Source organism: Lucilia sericata, unplaced genomic scaffold (genome assembly GCF_015586225.1).
Source record: "Lucilia sericata isolate MDLA Ls3-8-SP2 unplaced genomic scaffold, ASM1558622v1 Contig000345F_arrow, whole genome shotgun sequence".
Taxonomy (NCBI): domain Eukaryota; kingdom Metazoa; phylum Arthropoda; class Insecta; order Diptera; family Calliphoridae; genus Lucilia; species Lucilia sericata.
Window position 1 is genome coordinate 42,419 of NW_023994365.1, and position 27,183 is coordinate 69,601.

At 31.6% G+C, this 27,183-nt stretch overlaps 2 protein-coding genes across 10 annotated transcripts in view; both read right to left on the bottom strand.

The window, feature by feature from the left end:
- Positions 1 to 107: 107 nt before the first annotated feature.
- On the bottom strand, positions 108 to 2,961 carry LOC119603887 (kynurenine--oxoglutarate transaminase 3). Of its 7 annotated transcripts, none has more exons than XM_037956170.1 (6): positions 2,943 to 2,961; positions 2,215 to 2,399; positions 1,994 to 2,144; positions 1,694 to 1,930; positions 520 to 1,117; positions 108 to 444 (listed from the first exon to the last, which is right to left on the bottom strand). In XM_037956170.1, the coding sequence occupies exons 2-6, from the start codon at positions 2,397 to 2,399 to the stop codon at positions 224 to 226; spliced, it is 1,392 nt and encodes a 463-aa protein (XP_037812098.1). In that variant the 5' UTR covers positions 2,943 to 2,961; the 3' UTR covers positions 108 to 223. The 7 variants fall into 7 exon arrangements, with proteins under 7 accessions (XP_037812098.1, XP_037812097.1, XP_037812095.1 ...); XM_037956169.1 differs by having other exon boundaries at positions 2,936 to 2,954; XM_037956167.1 differs by having other exon boundaries at positions 2,932 to 2,950.
- A 5,247-nt stretch (positions 2,962 to 8,208) lies between these two features.
- Positions 8,209 to 27,183, bottom strand: part of LOC119603888 (leucine-rich repeat-containing protein 15) — a 163,783-nt gene continuing 144,808 nt past the window's right edge. For all 3 annotated transcript variants that reach the window (XM_037956174.1, XM_037956172.1, XM_037956173.1), the window contains one exon: positions 8,209 to 10,182. In XM_037956174.1, the coding sequence (XP_037812102.1) occupies positions 8,859 to 10,151 (1,293 nt within the window). In that variant the 5' untranslated portion in view covers positions 10,152 to 10,182 and the 3' untranslated portion in view covers positions 8,209 to 8,858. The remainder of the gene's footprint in view (positions 10,183 to 27,183) is intronic.

Here is a 27,183-nt window from a genome sequence, read left to right on the forward strand (position 1 = left end):
CAGATCTACAAACAATTTCCGTGGAAACCCATTTATTATGTTTAAATAAATTATATTTTTTTCCAAGTCTAATTTATGCAAGATTTAATATAAAGATACAGATAATATAATGTCATTAAAACACAGTTAACTTTAATTGTTTATAAACAATGATATTTTGTATTATATACACCATATTTTAAACATATTGAATATCAAAAAACACTTAGTATAAACTAGTTAATTAGTTTTTCTTTAATTTCTCCAATAACTCGGAGGCCTTTTCCAAATTAGCTTGCTTCTTAATGAAACAATAGCGCACGTAATTTTCACCCAAATTTTTATGGGATTCGGTGTAAAAGGCACTGGGTGGTATACCCTGAAGACCCATATTCTTAGTCATCCATTTGGTGAATTTATAATCACGGTATTTATCCGGTTCGGAATTAATATCAATTTTCTTTTCTAAAATTATATGTAAGAAACAAATAGAATTCTTAAATTAAGATTTTATTGGGTAATTACAAAATAAAAACTTACCCAAGTTAGTCCAATCAGCCAACATAAAATAGCCACCCTCCGGTATAGTGGGTTTCATACCCGCCTCGGTCAAAAATTTAGCCATAAAATCACGTTTTACTTGCAACTCACGTGGCAAACTCTTGAAGAAGCATTCATCCGAATCCAGACGTGTCATTTCCAATTCAAAACCTCTGGCTACAGCTTCCTGCAATGGGGTGGGACAAGTGTACACCGAATTTTGATGTACCATTTGCAGATTTCTTATTAAGTTAGCTGGACCATAAGCCCAACCGGTTTTCCAACCTGTTACCGAAAATGTTTTGCCGGCCGAACCAATGGTCACAGTACGTTCCCACATGCCGGGCAAAGTACAAATACGTATATGTTTATTATTCTCAAATACCATCCATTCGTATACTTCATCCGAAAGACAGAGTACATTCCATTTTTTACATAAATCGGCAATAAGTTGTAATTCTTGGAGATTGAAGACTTTTCCAATGGGATTGTGTGGGGTATTTAAGATTATCATTTTGGTTTTATTGTTAAAGAGTTTTTTCAATTCATCTTCATCTAGCTTCCAATCGGCGGAGGAAATGGTGCCTTCGGTTTTGGTCTGTAAAGGAAAAGAGGATTAGTTTTAATTTTAATATTAGAACAGAACTTAAACAGAAATATAATTAAACTAAAACTGAATCTACTTTTCCTAATAACGTTTTAAACATTAAAGGGGAAAATTGATTTGATATCTTAGATCTGGCAACTCTTGTTGTAGAAAAAGGATGTAAAAGAAATAAAGGAAATTGCAATTAGTTTGAACAGAAATTGCAATGCAATGCAAGTGTGTAAAAAAAGTTGCAAATACAAAATTTAAATTTAATTAAAAAATAAGTAACGAGATTTAAATTTTATTGTAAAAAAGTTTTTCGGTTCTGATTTTAAATATTCGGAAAAAGTTAGCAAAAAGGAAATAAGTGAAATAAAAAAGTTGTAAATTTAGTTAAATGAAAGTTTGTGGAAGTGTTTAAGTTTGTAAAAACAAAATGGCGGTTAAATTGGAAAAAGTAATATAAAAATGTTTAAAGTTAAAGTTTAAGATGAATAAATTTCAAAAAAGTTTTTAATAAGTTGGTTATTTAAATGTTTAAGAAAAAATAAGAGTGTGTAAGTGTAGTTTTGTTTTAATAATTACCGGTTTTAAGGGTATAAATCTAGCCACACCGCCGGCCATTTTAACCATGGGTTCATAGCAATCAAAAAATGGCTCAATGATAATAACTTCATCGCCCACATCAACATGACCCATAATGGAAGAATATAAAGCCTCATAGGCACCCGACGTAATGAGAATCTCATTTAAAGGATTCAATTCACGTTGCAGCAACTTGGAGTATAAAGTGGCGATGGCCTGTACCAAACGCATGTGACCCTAAGAAAAAGAAAAGAGGGTAAGTAAATGTTTAATAAAGATATCTATTAAGAGAAAACTTACAAAACCACGAGTATATTGATGCAATAAAGGATTTTCGTCTTGGGCTATGTCAGACAAAGCTTTTGTCACATATTCAGGTGCAGCATCATCGGGAAAACCTTGGCCCAAGTTTAAGGGTTTGTATTGCATGGCTAGAGCAATGTATTCATTCCTTATAATATTAAAATACAAAATTATATATTAGATTTTTTATTTCGCTTTTTTTCAATGTTTCAAATTACCAAACACTTGGCGTGCTGCCTTGTAATCTTTGGGGCAAATCAAATTTCTCCATTACGTTGCTGCTGCTGTTGGCACTACTATATTCACGTTTTGTCAAACACTGTTGTAGTAGAACTAGTCTATTAGATTTCGTTGTGGTAGATTTTGTCAACAACAATAAACTATTATTAAAAACTTTTAACATCTGTGTAAAATACAAAAATAAACACACAAAAAACTTGATTAAATTTTATTACAAAAAACACAAATTATGCGATAAGACCGCTTCTTACTTAAGACACAAAAATTTGTCATTTTTTGTGTAACAAAGCTTACTTTTTTCCTAATTTTAATATCTAATATCACAATTATTTAAATGCGTAAAATTTATAAATTTTAATTAATTATTAAATAAACTAATAATTTTATTGCATAATAAGCTGGCTTATTGTGCATATGTATATTGTTTTATTGGCAAACTGATAGCAACAAATATGTAAATAACAACAATTTATATCATGTTTTAGTAAAACAGGGTCCCGTCGATAAACAAAAGCTGCTGATTATAATTTTATAGTCTGCACCCTGTATTTAATAAAATAATTAAAATGCTCAACGTAGACAATTTGCCAAATCTAACTTTATTTACTTTGATTTATTATAAAATAATAGATAGGTTTTTGTTACAATATTCTTAAATATTTAATATATTATTGCAGTTTTCTTGAGTTTTCTACCTACAAAATACCTAGTTTTGTTCTATTTTCATTTATAAAGAGAGCAACAACCACAATAACAATAAGCTGACAACAGCTGTTTTAAAGCTGTCACATTTCATAAGGTTGCCATATTTGTAGCGAAACATTAAACTCAAAATACAACTCTGTTCAAAGAAATAACGTTTCATTATCATTTAAATTAAATAAATTAAACGTTAAATAATAACTATAATAAAAGTATACAGAAACTCTTCCTTAAAATGCTTTAATACTTACTACTTTTCATTCCTTGTAAAAATAGAAACCATTTTTCTTTTTGTTTTTATTCCTTTATTGATTTTTATTAATTTCTTATCAAAATAATTATTACCACTAACAACAGTTTCGTTTTTTTTTGCTTTGTTTGTGTTATACTAATTGAAAAATTTAAAAATTGAACTTAAAATAATATAATTATTAGTAATCATGTGTTAGTAAATAATATGCTGTTTCTTTTCTTTTTGCTTTAATTGTTAATTTTTCAATAATTAGTAAAGAAAATTATTTATTAATTAATTTGAAAAAAAAAAACTTCAATCTACTAACTTAAATCACAGATATATCTAAGGTTAATTGTTTTGAAATGTTAAGATACGTTTGCGTTTTTTGTTTGTTTTGTAGATAATGATATGATTTTCGTTTTTTATTATTTTTTCTCAAATATTTATACTAGATGTGTTTTTTTTTCGTATTATATTTTAAATAAACAATTTTAGTAGTAAAAATTATATAAAAACGGGATGGATATACGCTTCAAATTGATTTTTTCGACATTTTTTTCGAAACTTGTAGAATTGAAATTTAAATTAAGAGCCCAAAAAGGAACAGATCTGAAACACAACTACAACACAATTAGAAAACAACTAGAACCTATCTGGAGCAAAGCTAGAAAAAGAACTGAACTAGAACAGAACTAGAACAGAACTAGAACAGAACTAGAACAGAACTAGAACAGAAATAGAACAGAACTAGAACAGAAATAGAACAGAACTAGAACAGAACTAGAACAGAAACTAGAACAGAACTAGAACAGAACTAGAACAGAACTAGAACAGAAATAGAACAGAACTAGAACAGAAATAGAACAGAACTAGAACAGAACTAGAACAGAACTAGAACAGAACTAGAACAGAACTAGAACAGAAACTAGAACAGAACTAGAACAGAACTAGAACAGAACTAGAACAGAACTAGAACAGAACTAGAACAGAAATAGAACTGAAATAGAACAGAACTAGAAACAGAACTAGAACAGAACTAGAACAGAACTAGAACAGAACTAGAACAGAACTAGAACAGAACTAGAACAGAACTAGAACAGAACTAGAACAGAACTAGAACAGAACTAGAACAGAACTAGAACAGAACTAGAACAGAACTAGAACAGAAATAGAACTGAATAGAACAGACTAGAACAGAACTAGAACAGAACTAGAACAGAACTAGAACAGAACTAGAACAGAACTAGAACAGAACTAGAACAGAACTAGAACAGAACTAGAACAGAACTAGAACAGAACTAGAACAGAACTAGAACAGAACTAGAACAGAACTAGAACAGAACTAGAACAGAACTAGAACAGAACTAGAACAGAACTAGAACAGAACTAGAACAGAACTAGAACAGAACTAGAACAGAACTAGAACAGAACTAGAACTAGAACAGAACTAGAACAGAACTAGAACTAGAACAGAACTAGAACAGAACTAGAACAGAACTAGAACAGAACTAGAACTGAACTAGAACTGAACTAGAACTGAACTAGAATTGAACTAGAACTGAACTAGAACTGAACTAGAACTGAACTAGAACTGAACTAGAACTGAACTAGAACTGAACTAGAACTGAACTAGAACTGAACTAGAACTGAACTAGAACTGAACTAGAACTGAACTAGAACTGAACTAGAACTGAACTAGAACTGAACTAGAACAGAACTAGAACAGAAATAGAACAGAACTAGAACAGAAATAGAACAGAACTAGAACAGAACTAGAACAGAACTAGAACAGAACTAGAACAGAACTAGAACAGAACTAGAACAGAACTAGAACAGAACTAGAACAGAACTAGAACAGAACTAGAACAGAACTAGAACAGAACTAGAACAGAACTAGAACAGAACTAGAACAGAACTAGAACAGAACTAGAACAGAACTAGAACAGAACTAGAACAGAACTAGAACAGAACTAGAACAGAACTAGAACAGAACTAGAACAGAACTAGAACAGAACTAGAACAGAACTAGAACAGAACTAGAACAGAACTAGAACAGAACTAGAACAGAACTAGAACAGAACTAGAACAGAACTAGAACAGAACTAGAACAGAACTAGAACAGAACTAGAACAGAACTAGAACAGAACTAGAACAGAACTAGAACAGAACTAGAACAGAACTAGAACAGAACTAGAACAGAACTAGAACAGAACTAGAACAGAACTAGAACAGAACTAGAACAGAACTAGAACAGAACTAGAACAGAACTAGAACAGAACTAGAACTAGAACAGAACTAGAACAGAACTAGAACTAGAACAGAACTAGAACAGAACTAGAACAGAACTAGAACAGAACTAGAACTGAACTAGAACTGAACTAGAACTGAACTAGAACTGAACTAGAACTGAACTAGAACTGAACTAGAACTGAACTAGAACTGAACTAGAACTGAACTAGAACTGAACTAGAACTGAACTAGAACTGAACTAGAACTGAACTAGAACTGAACTAGAACTGAACTAGAACTGAACTAGAACTGAACTAGAACTGAACTAGAACTGAACTAGAACTGAACTAGAACTGAACTAGAACTGAACTAGAACTGAACTAGAACTGAACTAGAACTGAACTAGAACTGAACTAGAACTGAACTAGAACTGAACTAGAACTGAACTAGAACTGAACTAGAACTGAACTAGAACTGAACTAGAACTGAACTAGAACTGAACTAGAACTGAACTAGAACTGAACTAGAACTGAACTAGAACTGAACTAGAACTGAACTAGAACTGAACTAGAACTGAACTAGAACTGAACTAGAACTGAACTAGAACTGAACTAGAACTGAACTAGAACTGAACTAGAACTGAACTAGAACTGAACTAGAACTGAACTAGAACTGAACTAGAACTGAACTAGAACTGAACTAGAACTGAACTAGAACTGAACTAGAACTGAACTAGAACTGAACTAGAACTGAACTAGAACTGAACTAGAACTGAACTAGAACTGAACTAGACTGAACTAGAACTGAACTAGAACTGAACTAGAACTGAACTAGAACTGAACTAGAACTGAACTAGAACTGAACTAGAACTGAACTAGAACTGAACTAGAACTGAACTAGAACTGAACTAGAACTGAACTAGAAACTGAACTAGAACTGAACTAGAACTGAACTAGAACTGAACTAGAACTGAACTAGAACTGAACTAGAACTGAACTAGAACTGAACTAGAACTGAACTAGAACTGAACTAGAACTGAACTAGAACTGAACTAGAACTGAACTAGAAACTGAACTAGAACTGAACTAGAACTGAACAACTGAACTAGAACTGAACTAGACTGAACTAGACTGAACTAGAACTGAACTAGAAACTGAACTAGAACTGAACTAGAACTGAACTAGAACTGAACTAGAACGAACTAGAACTGAACTAGAACTGAACTAGAACTGACTAGAACTACTAGAACTGAACTAGAACTGAACTAGAACTGAACTAGAACTGAACTAGAATGAACTAGAACTGAACTAGAACTGAACTAGAAACTGAACTAGAACTGAACAGAACTGAACTAGAACTGAACTAGAACTGAACTAGAACTGAACTAGAACTGAACTAGAACTGAACTAGAACTGAACTAGAACTGAACTAGAACTGAACTAGAACTGAACTAGAACTGAACTAGAACTGAACTAGAACTGAACTAGAACTGAACTAGAACTGAACTAGAACTAAACTAGAACTGAACTAGAACTGAACTAGAACTGAACTAGAACTGAACTAGAACTGAACTAGAACTGAACTAGAACTGAACTAGAACTGAACTAGAACTGAACTAGAACTGAACTAGAACTGAACTAGAACTGAACTAGAACTGAACTAGAACTGAACTAGAACTGAACTAGAACTGAACTAGAACTGAACTAGAACTGAACTAGAACTGAACTAGAATGAACTAGAACTGAACTAGAACTGAACTAGAACTGAACTAGAACTGAACTAGAACTGAACTAGAACTGAACTAGAACTGAACTAGAACTGAACTAGAACTGAACTAGAACTGAACTAGAACTGAACTAGAACTGAACTAGAACTGAACTAGAACTGAACTAGAACTGAACTAGAACTGAACTAGAACTGAACTAGAACTGAACTAGAACTGAACTAGAACTGAACTAGAACTGAACTAGAACTGAACTAGAACTGAACTAGAACTGAACTAGAACTGAACTAGAACTGAACTAGAACTGAACTAGAACTGAACTAGAACTGAACTAGAACTGAACTAGAACTGAACTAGAACTGAACTAGAACTGAACTAGAACTGAACTAGAACTGAACTAGAACTGAACTAGAACTGAACTAGAACTGAACTAGAACTGAACTAGAACTGAACTAGAACTGAACTAGAACTGAACTAGAACTGAACTAGAACTGAACTAGAACTGAACTAGAACTAGAACTAGAACTGAACTAGAACTGAACTAGAACTGAACTAGAACTGAACTAGAACTGAACTAGAACTGAACTAGAACTGAACTAGAACTGAACTAGAACTGAACTAGAACTGAACTAGAACTGAACTAGAACTGAACTAGAACTGAACTAGAACTGAACTAGAACTAGAACTGAACTAGAACTGAACTAGAACTGAACTAGAACTGAACTAGAACTGAACTAGAACTGAACTAGAACTGAACTAGAACTGAACTAGAACTGAACTAGAACTTAACTAGAACTAGTTTATTTTACTTCTTAAAATAAGTTTCCAAAAGAGATTACAATTTTTAGGAATACAAAAATGAATTTTATTTATAATAATTTTTAATGGTTAGTCTTTTAAAAGTTTTTGCTTCGAATATCCTTAACTTTATTTAAACTAATTTAAAAAGGAAATTATATTAAACAAGTTAAGAAAAAAAAACTATAAACTATTTCGTATATTTAGTATATTTAATATATAATTATTTATAAATATAAAATATTTCTTTAAATTAAGTTGAAATTTAAACAAATTCTTTTGTTTTTATATTTTTAGTTAATAAAATGTATTTGTTTTTTTGAAATTTAAATGCAACATGGTCGTTATACTTTTTATTTTTTTAATAAAATAATTGACAGAAAATATTAAGTATAATTTGTATTTTAAATGGACAACAAAATACCTGATTAAGTTAAATAATTGTTTTAATTTGTTTCTTATCGTAACAAGGTTTTTCTGAGGCAGAAGTGATGATTTATTTGAAATGTTTAAAAGATTTTTGTCTTTACTTCAGCTTTTTTCACTGATCTCGCTAAAGTTTTAGAAACTTGAAAGCTTACTTTTTCTCTATAGCCCTTGTTTGGTGAAAACAAATTATTTTTACGATTATTTCTTTATGGTTAATGGCACAATTTTAACAATTTTAAAGAATTTAATAAAAAAATTAATAAATAATTACAAAAAATTATAGTTAAAGTTTAATGACATCTTAAGTTAGTAAAAATAAAATAATTTTAAATATATTTTATATCCTTAACTTTTCTGTTTTAAATATTATACATTTTTTTCTTTACTGCAGCAGGATTAGTTAGTTATTATAGTAGTTAAGTTGGTTTTTTGGGGGGGAGTAGAACGGATTCTAGGAGGGATCTACAAGTCAAGTTACATGTTTATGCTTCTGCTCTTCTTCTTACTTAGACATGAACCTCTGGACAATCTTCATCTTTAATGGTGGTATATTGAACCTTTTTGGCCACATTATCGAACACAGGTGTAATCATAAACTTCAATTTATCACGACTTACATAAATCAAAGCTATAACCAGACCCAACAATATCATACTCAGTACAATCAATAAAAATATCAGAGTGGCAGTGTGTCTAGCCAAACCACTGTCCTGGTGCATGGCACCATAATGATTGTCATTAGCAGTGGTAAACATTATGGTAGCGGCTGCTATAGCAGCCGAACATTCATTCATATCCAACTCCAAAATAGGCAAAGGATCTACTTTGTTGTGGAAACACATTAAGGTTTCCTTATTGCGTACGGTGACATTGGTTGAGTGTATCCAAGTGCGGAAGGGACTTATTTTACAGTCACAGGTAAAGGGATTTAAATTAAAGTCCACTATTAAATTGGTTTCGCGATCAGGTCTTGCCTCCAGTTCATTCAGTAGCAATAGATCATGTGTTTTAACAAATTCAAACTTATTGCGTTCCAAATCTAAAAATCTTAAATTTTTTAAACAATTCACTTCAAAATTGATATCCTTCAAATAGTTATCACCCAAATGCAGATCTCTTAAACTGGGCAAATCACAAAACACCTTGCGATCCTTAAAATGTGTTATTTCGTTTTGTTCCAAATGCAATTTTTCCAATTTCGTCAATTGACTGTTCATGAAGATGTCATGTAAATCTTCGCTCAATTGTGGTGAACTATTATCATCGAAGGCATCTGTTAAGTGTAAACTCTGTAAATTCAAAAAGTTGGAAAACACTCTCGGATGGTGATGATTAACCTCATCATCATCTCGGGATATACTTAAATTGTTATGATTCAATATAAGTCTTTCCACATTTTGTACATGATGATATGTTTTGCCTCTAATTTCTCGTATATGATTATTGCTCATGTCTACGATTTTCAAATTCTTATAGTTGTTTATTGAACCAAAGACATTCCAGGGTAATTCGGGTATAAAATTACCCGTAAATATTAATATTTCCACATCTTGTGGCATAAATTCCAAAACACTGGTATTCTTTAGGCCCGCATTGGTACAATTGACAACATATTGATAGGAGCCCTCGTACATTTCACGTCCACAATTGCAAGCCGCTGGAAAATTTGGCCCACAGGTATTTGAAGAGGTTAGAGCGAAGGTATTGGAGGTCATCAGAGAACTGCTAATGAACACCAGCATAACGCTTAAGATGTGTTGCAGTTTGGAAACTTCGTATGCTATTCTAGACATGGCCATTTTGTTAGTGTGTACTTTGGAGGGAGAGGATCTGAAAAGAGATAAAGCGAATGTTAAGATTTTGTTTAAAAATTCGGCTTAAGTAGATATTAGAAAGAAATAAGAACTATTTGGTTCTAGTTCAGTTCTAGTTCAATATTAGTTCTAGTTCAGTTCTAGTTCAGTTCTAGTTCAATATTAGTTCTAGTTCAGTTCTAGTTCAGTTCTAGTTCAGTACTAGTTCAGTTCTAGTTCAGTTCTAGTTCAGTTCTAGTTCAGTTCTAGTTCAGTTCTAGTTCAGTTCTAGTTCAGTTCTAGTTCAGTTCTAGTTCAGTTCTAGTTCAGTTCTAGTTCAGTTCTAGTTCAGTTCTAGTTCAGTTCTAGTTCAGTTCTAGTTCAGTTCTAGTTCAGTTCTAGTTCAGTTCTAGTTCAGTTCTAGTTCAGTTCTAGTTCAGTTCTAGTTCAGTTCTAGTTCAGTTCTAGTTCAGTTCTAGTTCAGTTCTAGTTCAGTTCTAGTTCAGTTCTAGTTCAGTTCTAGTTCTAGTTCAGTTCTAGTTCAGTTCTAGTTCAGTTCTAGTTCAGTTCTAGTTCAGTTCTAGTTCAGTGAATAAAGTTCGGATTGTGAGAAAATCGATTGATGTCGATTCGCGAGTGAGATTGAAGATTTATGTACAATTTTCTTTATCTTTTTAAAATATATTAATTTCTTACATACTGCTCCATTTTTATATTGAAGTGTATTTCTGTCATTCTAATAATATTACCAATATTTTCAATAAACTACTTATTTTATCTAGTGCAACCAATAGCAAATAAACCCTTTTTTTCTTTTATCTTAAAAATATCCTTCAAAACCAACATCTTTATGTTAACTTAAATATAAACTCTGAGACAGAGACCACAAAGTAAATAAAAATTCTAAAATTTACCCAAAATTAAGTTGTGTCAGTCAAAATGTCATTTTCGCTAAAATCAACCAACATCTTGGTTTCTTTCGTCGACACACTAGTATTTTTAAAAATTTAAAAATGTACAAGTGAACATTTAATATTTGTAATTGTAGGATAGGATTTATGTATGTAATGTATGTATGTATAAACCACAGAAAAATAGAAATAAAATCGAGAGAAAACTCTTAAACTAAACTGTTATTTGAGTAGGTTTTACAATATACTTACAAACTATAAAACAACTACAACATTTATACAACTACTAAAGCTATCAATTGATGTAGATATATACATACACTGTGTGTATGAGTGTTTATTTTATGTGTAAGTGAATGTGTGTTTGTTTATAAATCTACTACAAGAGTAATACTTAAGTTCCCCCTGGCAAACAATTCAAATACTCTTATTGTTTGCTATCCATACTCACTTCTGTACCGGTTACAGACAAACAAACCAAAACCGTTATAAGAGGATGCTTACTCACTTACTCACTGACTCACTCACTCTCTCTCTTATGCCCACTACAGTTACTTACACTGCACTATAACAGAACCAATAATAACAATAGGTTTTTACTTTCCAGCAGTTTTGCAAGGAGTATCTCTTTTGGACAACTAAGAATTAGAGTAAGATTTGTATTGATCATTGGACTCTATTTATATTGAAGAGAGAAATGCATTCGTTGCTTAAGTGTTCCTAAGTAATGAAAAATGGTTCAATAGTTGCTTAAGTGTCCTTTATTTAATGAGAAGTTACTGCTATATTTAATGAACCTTAGATCTACTGCAGGGTCAGTTGATCGTGGGTAATTAAAGTGAAGTGTGATTCTAGTCTGCAAAGAGTTCCACCTTTATAGGAGTAAAAATCTATTTCAATACCGCAGAATACTCCTACTACGGAGTGGGTACAATCACACCGAACAGCAGAGTCCAGTTGCACAATGTACAATTGTTTAGTTACACACATAGTATGTGTGAATGAAATTTTGGGGAAACATTTTTTTATTGCAATTTTCACATACAATCATAAAAGTGTGGTTATATGTTTGCCAGTGCATACATTTGCAATATGCATGTGTTAGTTATCAGAAAATGGTATTATTGTAAAATGCATTGACTACTACTAAGAATTTTTTTGCTGTGGTTTAGAATAGGGCTGAGGAAGGTTGGCTTAAAAATACCGTTAAAACTAAAACTTAAAATCTAACATCGTCGATTGGAGTAACATTTTGAGGTATAAAGAGTAGTAGTATACTAAATGTTCAAAATTCGGTCATGGAAAGATTAAGGATTGAATGGATTAGGAATATATCCAATATTCATATAGATCCACGATAAAAGTTCATTTGGATCAGGAAAAGTTTCACTTCTGATTAGAGTTTGAATCTTGAAAAGACTTCCGATAGCTGTAGATGTGATGTTGTTTGGATTATGCAAATATCACGAAATTATCGAGTATTATGTGATTTTGAATCATGAATAGATCCTCTGTTAATTTTAATGCAAAATTGATGAGAGTTTGAATTGGAATACGATCAATGATTGATTTCGATCTGGAATGCTGAGAGTTATGAGAGGCTTCATGATTATTTGGTTCAATGATGAATCCACAATTCATAATAGTGTATATTATTACAAGATCCAGGGTTGATTTAGATCTACGATCCGAGATTGATGTGAGTTGCTATTATGATTTAAATACTGATTGATAAAAGCTACTCTTATCTAACTAAGATTGTTAATCATTCTTTAGATCCGGGATAAATCCAGAATTGTTTTGAATTAAGTTCATGACTTTATCCTTGATCTTGAGGATTGATTTAAATATTAATTTAAATTAAAATAGATTCACAATAGGATTAAGAAACGATCTCCAATTGATATAGAGTTACGATCGCAAAAAGATCGATCATTAATTAATATCAGGATTCATACAAAGTTTGATAGATTAAAAGATGGAAAACAGATAAAGATCCTTGATATATGGGTTCAAGATTCCTTGATCTTGAGGATTGATTTAAATATTAATTTAAATTAATATAGATTCACAATAGGATTAAGAAACGATCTCCAATTGATATAGAGTTACGATCGCAAAAAGATCGATCATTAATTAATATCAGGATTCATACAAAGTTTGATAGATTAAAAGATCGAAAACAGATAAAGATCCTTTATATATGGGTTCAAGATTCTCGTGATGATTCTGTACCAAGATCAACAATTGATTTCGATTTAGGAATGCTGAGAGTTTTTATCATGAAAGTATCCAGAATTGAGCCAAAAATTATGTTAATATTACATGATTCAGTGTTCATTTAGATCCAGGAAAATAATAAAGAATTGATAATACAGAAGATCATAACAAGATCGAAGATTGGTTTTAATTCAAAATGGATGTTATTATAGATCATACAAAGATCCAAGATTGATAACATTCTTGTAAAGATCCAGATAGTGATGTAAGTTTAAATCATGACAAGATCCAGGATTGATTTGAGTTTACACTATAAAATGATCGTCGTACGAGAAAGAGTTTGGATCATGATAAGATCCACGGTTGACTTTCATTTAAAACGGATACAAGAGATAAGATCCAGATAGTGATGTAAATTTTAATCATAACAAGATCCAGGATTGATGTGAGCTTGCACTATAAAATGATCGTCGTACGAGAAAGAGTTTGGATCATGACAAGATCCACGATTGACTTTTATTTAAAATGGATACAAGACTGATGTAAATATAAAGTTGAGGTTGTGAAAAGATCACTAAATAAATTTAAACTAATTTTAGTTGATTCCATAACGTAAACCTTCCCCTCCAATATTTTGCAATCTTTTCTTGCCCAAAGTTTTTTTTTCGCACTTGGTTTTTGTAGTTATTGGCAATTTCTATAGATGAGTATTGGGTTGGTTTGCTTTTCTGTTGTTTGAATAAGAAATATAAATTTAGAGTCCTGTGTACAAGAATCTAAGGAACAAAGCTGTAGAAAAACTAGAATAAAATTTAAAAAATAGCTTTTTCTTACTTATATTTAGGTCCACTTCAGTTATTGGTGTTAAAAAGTGTTTATTTTACTTTTAGCCATACAAAATCGTAACTCATACCAATACAAAGCCATAATCAAAAAAATCACATTTACACATACACATGGAAAAGATAACATCCTTTTAGTGAGTGTGTGTTCCTTTGTATCCTTACATTTTTGCAATATTGTTATTTTCTTTCACTTTTAATATTTCAAAGAGTTCTTTTTTTAATGTTTGTTATAAAAAGGACATTGGGGAGTCATATTTAGAGAGTGTATGCGTGTGTTGTTGCTATGCTTTTGTTAAAGGATTCTAAAATACTGCTTGGTTAAGAAGATTTTATTACCAAATAAAACGTTAAAAGAGATAAGTTAAAAAATTTATAGATATTTGAGGTTTATTTAAAAATTATAATATATATTTTTTCCATTTTTAATAAAACATTAAATATTTTAGTGGTTTTCGGTATGAATGTGGGTTTTAAGGTTAATTTGCAATATCATTAATATTATATTTAAGTGTATGTGTGTGTGTGTAATCTTGTTTGTGGTATTATATGTACATAAATATTAATGTTAATTATAATAATTTCTTTTGTTATTTTTTGGTTGGCAGTTATTTTAAATGAAAGTTTAACTAAATTATACTCTGTGAGAATAATTTTCACACATATCTATAGTCTAGTCTATAGTCTAGTCTATAGTCTAGTCTATAGTCTAGTCTATAGTCTAGTCTATAGTCTAGTCTATAGTCTAGTCTATAGTCTAGTCTATAGTCTAGTCTATAGTCTAGTCTATAGTCTAGTCTATAGTCTAGTCTATAGTCTAGTCTATACTCTAGTCTATAGTCTAGTCTATAGTCTAGTCTATAGTCTAGTCTATAGTCTAGTCTATAGTCTAGTCTATAGTCTAGTCTATAGTCTAGTCTATAGTCTAGTCTATAGTCTAGTCTATAGTCTAGTCTATAGTCTAGTCTAGAGTCTAGTCTATAGTCTAGTCTATAGTCTAGTCTATAGTCTAGTCTATAGTCTAGTCTATAGTCTAGTCTATAGTTTAGTCTATAGTCTAGTCTTTAGTCTAGTCTATAGTCTAGTCTATCGTCTAGTCTATAGTCTAGTCTATAGTCTAGTCTATAGTCTAGTCTATAGTCTAGTCTATAGTCTAGTATAGTCTAGTCTATAGTCTAGTCTATAGTCTAATCTATAGTCTAGTCTATAGTATAGTCTATAGTCTAGTCTATAGTCTAGTCTATAGTCTAGTCTATAGTCTAGTCTATAGTCTAGTCTATAGTCTAGTCTATAGTCTAGTCTATAGTTTAGTCTATAGTCTAGTCTTTAGTCTAGTCTATAGTCTATCGTCTAGTCTAGTCTAGTCTATAGTCTAGTCTATAGTCTAGTCTATAGTCTAGTCTATAGTCTAGTCTATAGTCTAGTCTATAGTCTAGTCTATAGTCTAGTCTATAGTCTAGTCTATAGTCTAGTCTATAGTCTAGTCTATAGTCTAGTCTATAGTCTAGTCTATAGTCTAGTCTATAGTCTAGTCTATAGTCTAGTCTATAGTCTAGTCTATAGTCTAGTCTATAGTCTAGTCTATAGTCTATATAGACTATTCTATAGTCTAGTCTATAGTCTACTCTACAGTCTAGTCTATAATCTAGTCTATAGTCTAGTCTATAGTCTAGTCTATAGTCTAGTCTATAGTCTAGTCTATAGTCTAGTCTATAGTCTAGTCTATAGTCTAGTCTATAGTCTAGTCTATAGTCTAGTCTATAGTCTAGTCTATAGTCTAGTCTATAGTCTAGTCTATAGTCTAGTCTATAGTCTAGTCTATAGTCTAGTCTATAGTCTAGACTATAGACTAGACTATAGACTAGACTATAGACTAGACTATAGACTAGACTATAGTCTAGTCCATAGTCTAGTCTATAGTCTAGTCTATAGTCCAGTCTATAGTGTAGTCTACAGTCTAGTCTATAGTCAAGTCTATAGTTAAGTCTAGTCTAGTCTATAGTCTAGTCTATAGTCTAGTCTACAGTCTAGTCTATAGTCTAGTCTATAGTCTAGTCTATAGTCTAGTCTATAGTCTAGTCTATAGTCTAGTCTATAGTCTAGTCTATAGTCTAGTCTATAGTCTAGTCTACAGTCTAGTCTATAGTCTAGTCTATAGTCTAGTCTATAGTCTAGTCTACAGTCTAGTCTATAGTCTAGTCTACAGTCTAGTCTATAGTCTAGTCTATAGTCTAGTCTATAGTCCATAACAGTTTTACCAGAGTGAGACTCAGCTAATCCAGGGGTCGAATTCTAATTAAATAATGCCAGTTGTCCTTCGATTTTATAAATTAACAATTTTTATTCAATTCAAAATATTTGGTTTTCTTAAACAAGGATTACAGCAAAAGGATACACTAGAGAACTGAATGATATACCCGAGAACTGAGTGACGCAGAGTACCCGTACAACGTGTTTTGTGCTTCACGTGTCGACCAGAACAGGCCTTCTTACTTTCGACAGTGAACTTTTTGTGTCAAAAATTTGTATGAGGTTGTTAGTGTATTTAGTACCACTACGCCTGGGATAAATGGCAGTTAATACCAGTGTATTCCCTGTGCTCTACTACTAGTATGCCTGGGCACTATGGCTGTATAAACCAGTAGTAACCCTCTGCACTACAACATTGAATTGGGGAATTTCTGTCAGTGTGAACGGCTGCTAACAAAGCTGTTTCATACTTGTATTAGCTGTCCGAACACCTTGACAGATCAAGCCCAACTGAATCTGTAGTAGAACTCTTTCACTAACTAGCATTATGACCGGGAAGACAATGATAATTATTTGCAAGAGTAAATTATTTGCTTACATGTATCAGTGTTCCAATCTCTTATATTATTTGCTCTCTCTCTCTCTCTTTCTCTTATAACATAAACAAATATATGCATTCATTCCCATAACAATTCACCTTAGTTTAGTGCAATGGTAATAATAATAATAATGATAATAGTAACAAAATAATAATATTCATTGCCATAATACTAATAATAATAATGATAATAGTAACAAAATAATACCAATATAACTAATCAAATAATTATTGTAATAGTTGAATATAACAAATTTAATATAAAATATATAATATGATGAGAATTATATTATGTAACGAGGAACTTCGTTACAAGTCTAGTCTATAGTCTAGTCTATAGTCCTACTCTAACAGTCGAGTCTATAATCTAGTCTATAGTCTATCTAGTCTAGTATAGGTCTAGTCTATAGTCTAGTCTATAGTCTAGTCTATAGTCTAGTCTATAGTCTAGTCTATAGTCTAGTCTATAGTCTAGTCTATAGTCTAGTCTATATAGTCTCTATAGTCTAGTCTATAGTCTAGTCTATAGTCTAGTCTATAGTCTAGTCTATAGTCTAGTCTATAGTCTAGTCTATAGTCTAGTCTATAGTCTAGTCTATAGACTAGTCTATAGTCTAGTCTATAGTCTAGTCTTTAGTCTAGTCTATAGTCTAGTCTATCGTCTAGTCTATAGTCTAGTCTATAGTCTAGTCTATAGTCTAGTCTTTAGTCTAGTCTATAGTCTAGTCTATCGTCTAGTCTATAGTCTAGTCTATAGTCTAGTCTATAGTCTAGTCTATAGTCTAGTCTATAGTCTAGTCTATAGTCTAGTCTATAGTCTAGTCTATAGTCTAGTCTATAGTCTAGTCTATAGTCTAGTCTATAGTCTAGTCTATAGTCTAGTCTATAGTCTAGTCTATAGTCTAGTCTATAGTCTAGTCTATAGTCTAGTCTATAGTCTAGTCTATAGTCTAGTCTATAGTCTAGTCTATAGTCTAGTCTTTAGTCTAGTCTATAGTCTAGTCTATAGTCTAGTCTATAGTCTAGTCTATAGTCTAGTCTATAGTCTAGTCTATAGTCTAGTCTATAGTCTAGTCTATAGTCTAGTCTATAGTCTAGTCTATAGTCTAGTCTATAGTCTAGTCTATAGTCTAGTCTATAGTCTAGTCTATAGTCTAGTCTATAGTCTAGTCTATAGTCTAGTCTATAGTCTAGTCTATAGTCTAGTCTATAGTCTAGTCTATAGTCTAGTCTATAGTCTAGTCTATAGTCTAGTCTATAGTCTAGTCTATAGTTAGTCTATAGTCTAGTCTATAGTCTAGTCTATAGTCTAGTCTATAGTCTAGTCTATAGTCTAGTCTATAGTCTAGTCTATAGTCTAGTCTATAGTCTAGTCTATAGTCTAGTCTATAGTCTAGTCTATAGTCTAGTCTATAGTCTAGTCATATCTAGTCTATAGTCTAGTCTATAGTCTAGTCTATAGTAGTCTATAGTCTAGTCTATAGTCTAGTCTATAGTCTAGTCTATAGTCTAGTCTATAGTCTAGTCTATAGTCTAGTCTATAGTCTAGTCTATAGTCTAGTCTATAGTCTAGTCTATAGTCTAGTCTATAGTCTAGTCTATAGTCTAGTCTATAGTCTAGTCTATAGTCTAGTCTATAGTCTAGTCTATAGTCTAGTCTATAGTCTAGTCTATAGTCTAGTCTATAGTCTAGTCTATAGTCTAGTCTATAGTCTAGTCTATAGTCTAGTCTATAGTCTAGTCTATAGTCTAGTCTATAGTCTAGTCTATAGTCTAGTCTATAGTCTAGTCTATAGTCTAGTCTATAGTCTAGTCTATAGTCTAGTCTATAGTCTAGTCTATAGTCTAGTCTATAGTCTAGTCTATAGTCTAGTCTATAGTCTAGTCTAGTCTATCTAGTCAGTATATAGTCTAGTCTATAGTCTAGTCTATAGTCTAGTCTATAGTCTAGTCTATAGTCTAGTCTATAGTCTAAGTCTATATCTAGTCTATAGTCAGTCTATAGTCTAGTCTATATCTAAGGCTATAGTCTAGTCTATTAGTCTAGTCTGTAGTCCTATCTTAGTCTAAATTCTATATTCTAGTCTATAGTCTAGTCTATCGTCTAGTCTATTCTAGTCTATAGTCTCGTCTATAGTCGGTCTATAGTCTAGTCTATAGTCCTAGTCTAAAGTCTAGTTTTATAGTCTAGTCTGATAGTCTAGGCTATAGTCTAGTTTATAGGTCTAGTCTATAGTCTAGTCTATAGTCTATTCTATAGTCTGTCTAGTCTGGTCTATAGTCCTGGTCTATAGTCTGGTCTATATTGGTCTATAGTCTGGTCACTATCTAATCTATAATCTGGTCTATTAGTCTGGTCTATAGTCTGGTCTATAGTTAGCTATAGTTTAGTATATAGTTTAGTCTATAGTTTAGTCTATATTTTAGTCTATTGTTTAGTCTATAGTTTAGTCTATAGTTTAGTCTATAGTCTAGCCTATAGTCTAGTTTATAGTCTAGTCTATGGTCAGGTCTATAGTCTAACCTATAGTCTAGTCTATAGTATAATCTATAGTCTAGTCTATAGTCTAGTCTATGGTTTAGTCTATAGTCTAGTCTATTGTCTAGTCTATGGTCTAGTCTATAGTCTAGTCTATAGTCTAGTCTATAGTCTAGTCTATAGTCTAGTCTATAGTCTAGTCTATAGTCTAGTCTATAGTCTAGTCTATAGTCTAGTCTATAGTCTAGTCTATGGTCTATTCTATAGTCTAGCCTACAGCTTAGTCTATATGTTTGAGACGAAGTTTATGCCATGAAACATCCGGGTTTAGAAAGTAACGTACGATAGGAGCCAAGTTTGAAGTTAAACTTGCCAAGTTTGACACTTGTTACAACCAGGTTTAACATTAAATTTTAGGGTATTCAATTTATCACTTATATTTAAACTGAAATATTTCAACTATGTTTAAATTTCTTTCTTTTACCACCTTTTGTTTTCTCCATTTCTATATGTACATATACACTTTTTGCCATTATTATGGTTTTACATTATAAAAACTTTGGCTTAAAACTTTTTCACTTAACGAAGTTAGTTTTCTACCACTATTTCATGTTGTCGTTTTGTTTTTGTCCTCTAGAAGGATCTGGGTTTTCCATTTCTAGTTAAGTGTAAAGTTTTCTGCCTTCTGTCTTGTACATTCATAATGTTCATATCGTTTTACAGCTTTCATTTTAGCCCTTAGCCGAGAAAGCAATCATCAAATAGATTCAAATTCCATAAATCTTCTAGAAACAAAAAAAATTGTTTTGTTTGCCTCATAAATATTCTGCCAAAAGAGAAAATAAATGAAAAGTAAAAAAAAGAGAAAAGTGGAAATCAAATGGTCTTTGCAAAACCTCTAAAAACTAGACAAATAGCGATTTTTTCTCCGCAGACAGTCTGGGTGAGAGATGACCTAATAAAATAAATGTAATATGAAAATTGAAGAATTTTCTTAAATTTATATTATAATATAGTTTGCTTTAAAATAACAGTAGATTTCTAGAGTTCCTTTATAAACAAAAGAATAAAAAATATTATTGTTCTTTGCATGAAAGGTGTTAACGTAACATATTTTAAAGTGATTTTAATATTTCTTTCTGCTTCAAGACTTTAGCAATGTTGTTATCCTTTAACAGATTTTCTTTTCCTTTTTGTTTTCTGAGAAAAAGACTATTACATTATTTTACAACCAAAATAACAAGAAATCGAGTAAAAATAAAGAGTTTCTTTATAATTTTAATATTCCACTAAAAGTAACAAGAGATATCACTAACTATAAACTAATGCATTTTATGATGAGATTCGTTCAAAACAAAAGTCGAAGGAATAAGGAAAGGTATGAATTTGTGTCCTTTGGTAATAGTCCAAAGTCTAGTCTATGGTGTCGTTTATGGTCCAGTCTATGGTCTAGTCAAAAGTTTTGTCTATAGGCTATAGTCTAGTCTATAGTCTATAGACTAGACTAGTCTAGTCTAGTCTATAGTGTAGTCTATAGTCTAGTCTATAGTCTAGTCTATAGTCTAGTCTATAGTCTAGTCTATAGTCTAGTCTATAGTCTAGTCTATAGTCTAGTCTATAGTCTAGTCTATAGTCTAGTCTATAGTCTAGTCTATAGTCTAGTCTATAGTCTAGTCTATAGTCTAGTCTATAGTCTAGTCTATAGTCTAGTCTATAGTCTAGTCTATAGTCTAGTCTATAGTCTAGTCTATAGTCTAGTCTATAGTCTAGTCTATGATCTAGTCTATAGTCTAGTCTATAGTCTAGTCTATAGTCTAGTCTATAGTCTAGTCTATAGTCTAGTCTATAGTCTAGTCTATAGTCTAGTCTATGGTCTAGTCTATAGTCTAGTCTATAGTCTAGTCTATGGTCTAGTCTATAGTCTAGTCTATAGTCTAGTCTTTAGTCTAGTCTATAGTCTAGCACATAGTCTAGTCTATAGTCTAGTCTATAGTCTAGTCTATAGTCTAGTCTATAGTCTAGTCTATAGTCTAGTCTATAGTCTAGTCTATAGTCTAGTCTATAGTCTAGTCTATAGTCTAGTCTATAGTCTAGTCTATAGTCTAGTCTATAGTCTAGTCTATAGTCTAGTCTATAGTCTAGTCTATAGTCTAGTCTATAGTCTAGTCTATAGTCTAGTCTATAGTCTAGTCTATAGTCTAGTCTATAGTCTAGTCTATAGTCTAGTCTATAGTCTAGTCTATAGTCTAGTCTATAGTGTAGTCTATAGTCTAGTCTATAGTCTAGTCTATAGTCTAGTCTATAGTCTAGTCTATAGTCTAGTCTATAGTCTAGCCTATAGTCTAGTCTATAGTCTAGTCTATAGTCTAGTCTATAGTCTAGTCTATAGTCTAGTCTATAGTCTAGTCTATAGTCTAGTCTATAGTCTAGTCTATAGTCTAGTCTATAGTCTAGTCTATAGTCTAGCCTATAGTCTAGTCCATAGTCTAGTCTATAGTCTAGCCTATAGTATAGTCTATAATCTAGTCTATATTCTAGTCTATAGTCTATTCTATAGTCTAGTTCATAGTCTATTCCATAGTCTAGTCTATAGTCTGGTCTATCGTCTAGTCTATATTCTAATTTATAGTCTATTCTGTAGTCTAGTCTAGTCTTTAGTTTATTCTATAGTCTAGTCTATGGTTTTGTCTGTGGTCTATAGTCTTGCCTTTAGTATAGTCTATAGTCTAGTCTTTAGTCTAGTCTTTAGCCTAGTCTTTAGTGTAGTCTTTAGTCTAGTCTTCAACATAGTCTTTGGTGTAGTCTTTTGCCTAATTTTTAGTGTAGTCTATGGTCCAGTCTGTAGTCTAGTCTGTAGTCTAGTCTGTAGTCTAGTCTGTGGTCTAGTCTGTAGTCTAGTCTGTAGTCTAGTCTATATTCCTGTCTTTAGTATATTCTATGGTCTAGTCTATAGTTTAGCCTTTAGTCTAGTCTATAGTCAAGTCTTAAGTTAACCCTAGTCTATAGTCCAGTCTGCTGATAAGTCTATAGTCTAGTCTTTAGTATAGTCTAAAGTCCTGTATAATGTCTAGTCTTTAGTTCATAGTTTAACCTATAGTTATAGGATCTACATCCGATGCTGTAGATGCTTAAGTTTCCTTAAGTCCATTCTTTTAAACCTCTCTCAAAAAACGCAACGGAATGAAGAACAACACACTTTACCGAAAGAAAATCGAGTGAATAAAGAAAATTGTTCATCTTCTTATCTTTACGGATGCAATTTAAAAGTTTTTCGGCATCTTTTATATTTTATTTCTTTTCTTTTCACTTTTTTGTGCTGCTTTTCAAGGCAATTTACGCATAAAACCCCATACAAAAATCAACCAACCGGCAGAGAAAAACTACGGAAGGAAACATTAAAAAAATATAAAAAAGGAAAATATCACAAAATATACACAGACATATACTGCCATGTAAATGGCAGTAAAGTATAGAAAAAGTAAATAAAGTTTTTGTGAAATATTAAAACGGAAAAACTAGCAAAAATATTCTATGTAAATCTTTTGTTATTGCCAAATAAAAAATGCGAAATAAATATTTTGATACACTTTTTTTCATAAACATTTTAAGTACATTATATGCTTAATGTAATGCAAATTTATTTATTTACTAACCCAACTTTATAAGAAGTATTTTATAGCAATGGCTGTTTAAAAAGTTTCTTTAAAATATTTGAATTTTTGTAGAGATTTTCATAAATAATTTGCAAATTTTTATTTAAAGAATTATTGTTTTATATTTTTTACTATTGTTTGCAAATTTCCTTGGAATTGTTTTGTGTTAAATTACATTATTATGCATTTCCCAAAAATTGTGCAAAATGTTAAATACATAATCAATACTCATTGACATGCACATACATGTTTAGAATTTGAAGTAGCAACAATTAGAAATTCATACAAAAGTATCAAAAATCAAATAGATTGTGTCTGTCATCCTTTCCAGCCATTCCTCTCTTCACTTTTCCATTTATGTCTTTGTTGTTTGATTTTTAAATGATGCATCTGAATAGTTAGTTATACACTGTGAGATAAAAAAGGTGTCAAAAAGGAATAGAACAAAAGAAAAAGAAGAAGAAGTTTGGAAATAAAAAAGGCTCGCGTTAGACACTCAATATGTAGTTAAAATAGAGTTTTGATGGAATTCTATACATAGGTATTAATAGTAGTCTAGGCTATAGTCTAGTCTATAGTGTAGTGTATATTCTAGTCTAGAGTCTAGTCTATAGTATAGTCTAGTCTATAGTGTAGTTTATATTCTAGTCTAGAGTCTAGTCTATAGTGTAGTCCATAGTGAAGTCTATAGTCTAGTCTATAGTCTAGTCTATAGTCTAGTCTATAGTCTAGTCTATAGTCTAGACTATAGTCTAGTCTATAGTCTAGTCTATAGTCTAGTCTATAGTCTAGTCTATAGTCTAGTCTATAGTCTAGTCTATAGTCTAGTCTATAGTCTAGTCTATAGTCTAGTCTATAGTCTAGTCTATAGTCTAGTCTATAGTCTAGTCTATAGTCTAGTCTATAGTCTAGTCTAGTCTATAGTCTAGTCTATAGTCTAGTCTATAGTCTAGTCTATATCTAGTCTAGTCTATAGTCTAGTCTATAGTCTAGTATATAGTCTAGTCTATAGTCTAGTCTATAGTCTAGTCTATAGTCTAGTCTATAGTCTAGTCTATAGTCTAGTCTATAGTCTAGTCTATAGTCTAGTCTATAGTCTAGTCTATAGTCTAGTCTATAGTCTAGTCTATAGTCTAGTCTATAGTCTAGTCTATAGTCTAGTCTATAGTCTAGTCTATAGTCTAGTCTATAGTCTAGTCTATAGTCTATCTAGTCTATAGTCTAGTCTATAGTCTAGTCTATAGTCTAGTCTATATCTAGTCTATAGTCTAGTCTATAGTCTAGTCTATAGTCTAGTCTATAGTCTAGTCTATAGTCTAGTCTATAGTCTAGTCTATAGTCTAGTCTATAGTCTAGTCTATAGTCTAGTCTATAGTCTAGTCTATAGTCTAGTCTATAGTCTAGTCTATAGTCTAGTCTATAGTCTAGTCTATAGTCTAGTCTATAGTCTAGTCTATAGTCTAGTCTATAGTCTAGTCTATAGTCTAGTCTATAGTCTAGTCTATAGTCTAGTCTATAGTCTAGTCTATAGTCTAGTCTATAGTCTAGTCTATAGTCTAGTCTATAGTCTAGTCTATAGTCTAGTCTATAGTCTAGTCTATAGTCTAGTCTATAGTCTAGTCTATAGTCTAGTCTATAGTCTAGTCTATAGTCTAGTCTATAGTCTAGTCTATAGTCTAGTCTATAGTCTAGTCTATAGTCTAGTCTATAGTCTAGTCTATAGTCTAGTCTATAGTCTAGTCTATAGTCTAGTCTATAGTCTAGTCTATAGTCTAGTCTATAGTCTAGTCTATAGTCTAGTCTATAGTCTAGTCTATAGTCTAGTCTATAGTCTAGTCTATAGTCTAGTCTATAGTCTAGTCTATAGTCTAGTCTATAGTCTAGTCTATAGTCTAGTCTATAGTCTAGTCTATAGTCTAGTCTATAGTCTAGTCTATAGTCTAGTCTATAGACTATAGTCTATAGTCTATAGTCTAGTCTATAGTCTAGTCTATAGTCTAGTCTATAGTCTAGTCTATAGTCTAGTCTAGTCTATAGTCTAGTCATAGTCTATAGTCTAGTCTATAGTCTAGTCTATAGTCTAGTCTATAGTCTAGTCTATAGTCTATAGTCTAGTCTATAGTCTAGTCTATAGTCTAGTCTATAGTCTAGTCTATAGTCTAGTCTATAGTCTAGTCTATAGTCTAGTCTATAGTCTAGTCTATAGTCTAGTCTATAGTCTAGTCTATAGTCTAGTCTATAGTCTAGTCTATAGTCTAGTCTATAGTCTAGTCTATAGTCTAGTCTATAGTCTAGTCTATAGTCTAGTCTATAGTCTAGTCTATAGTCTAGTCTATAGTCTAGTCTATAGTCTAGTCTATAGTCTAGTCTATAGTCTAGTCTATAGTCTAGTCTATAGTCTAGTCTATAGTCTAGTCTATAGTCTAGTCTATAGTCTAGTCTATAGTCTAGTCTATAGTCTAGTCTATAGTCTAGTCATAGTCTAGTCTAGTCTAGTCTATAGTCTAGTCTATAGTCTAGTCTATAGTCTAGTCTATAGTTTAGTCTATAGTCTAGTCTATAGTCTAGTCTATAGTCTAGTCTATAGTCTAGTCTATAGTCTAGTCTATAGTCTAGTCTATAGTATAGTCTATAGTCTAGTCTATAGTCTAGTCTATAGTCTAGTCTATAGTCTAGTCTATAGTCTAGTCTATAGTCTAGTCTATAGTCTAGTCTATAGTCTAGTCTATAGTCTAGTCTATAGTCTAGTCTATAGTCTAGTCTATAGTCTAGTCTATAGTCTATCTAGTCTAGTCTATAGTCTAGTCTATAGTCTAGTCTATAGTCTTGTCTATAGTCTAGTCTATAGTCTTGTCTAGTCTAGTCTATAGTCTAGTCTATAGTTTAGTCTATAGTCTAGTCTATAGTCTAGTCTATAGTCTAGTCTATAGTCTAGTCTATAGTCTAGTCTATAGTCTAGTCTATAGTCTAGTCTATAGTCTAGTCTATAGTCTAGTCTATAGTCTAGTCTATAGTCTAGTCTATAGTTAGTCTATAGTCTATAGTCTAGTCTATAGTCTAGTCTATAGTCTAGTCTATAGTCTAGTCTATAGTCTAGTCTATAGTCTAGTCTATAGTCTAGTCTATAGTCTAGTCTATAGTTTAGTCTATAGTCTATAGTCTAGTCTATAGTCTAGTCTATAGTCTAGTCTATAGTCTAGTCTATAGTCTAGTCTATAGTCTAGTCTATAGTCTAGTCTATAGTCTAGTCTATAGTCTAGTCTATAGTCTAGTCTATAGTCTAGTCTATAGTCTAGTCTATAGTCTAGTCTATAGTCTAGTCTATAGACTAGTCTATAGTCTAGTCTATAGTCTAGTCTATAGTCTAGTCTATAGTCTAGTCTATAGTCTAGTCTATAGTCTAGTCTATAGTCTAGTCTATAGTCTAGTCTATAGTCTAGTCTATAGTCTAGTCTATAGTCTAGTCTATAGTCTAGTCTATAGTCTAGTCTATAGTCTAGTCTATAGTCTAGTCTATAGTCTAGTCTATAGTCTAGTCTATAGTCTAGTCTATAGTCTAGTCTATAGTCTAGTCTATAGTAGTCTATAGTCTAGTCTATAGTCTAGTCTATAGTCTAGTCTATAGTCTAGTCTATAGTCTAGTCTATAGTCTAGTCTATAGTCTAGTCTATAGTCTAGTCTATAGTCTAGTCTATAGTCTAGTCTATAGTCTAGTCTATAGTCTAGTCTATAGTCTAGTCTATAGTCTAGTCTATAGTCTAGTCTATAGTCTAGTCTATAGTCTAGTCTATAGTCTAGTCTATAGTCTAGTCTATAGTCTAGTCTATAGTCTAGTCTATAGTCTAGTCTATAGTCTAGTCTATAGTCTAGTCTTAGTCTAGTCTATAGTCTAGTCTATAGTCTAGTCTATAGTCTATAGTCTAGTCTAGTCTAGTCTATAGTCTAGTCTATAGTCTAGTCTATAGTCTAGTCTATAGTCTAGTCTATAGTCTAGTCTATAGTCTAGTCTATAGTCTAGTCTATAGTCTAGTCTATAGTCTAGTCTATAGTCCTATAGTCTAGTCTATAGTCTAGTCTATAGTCTA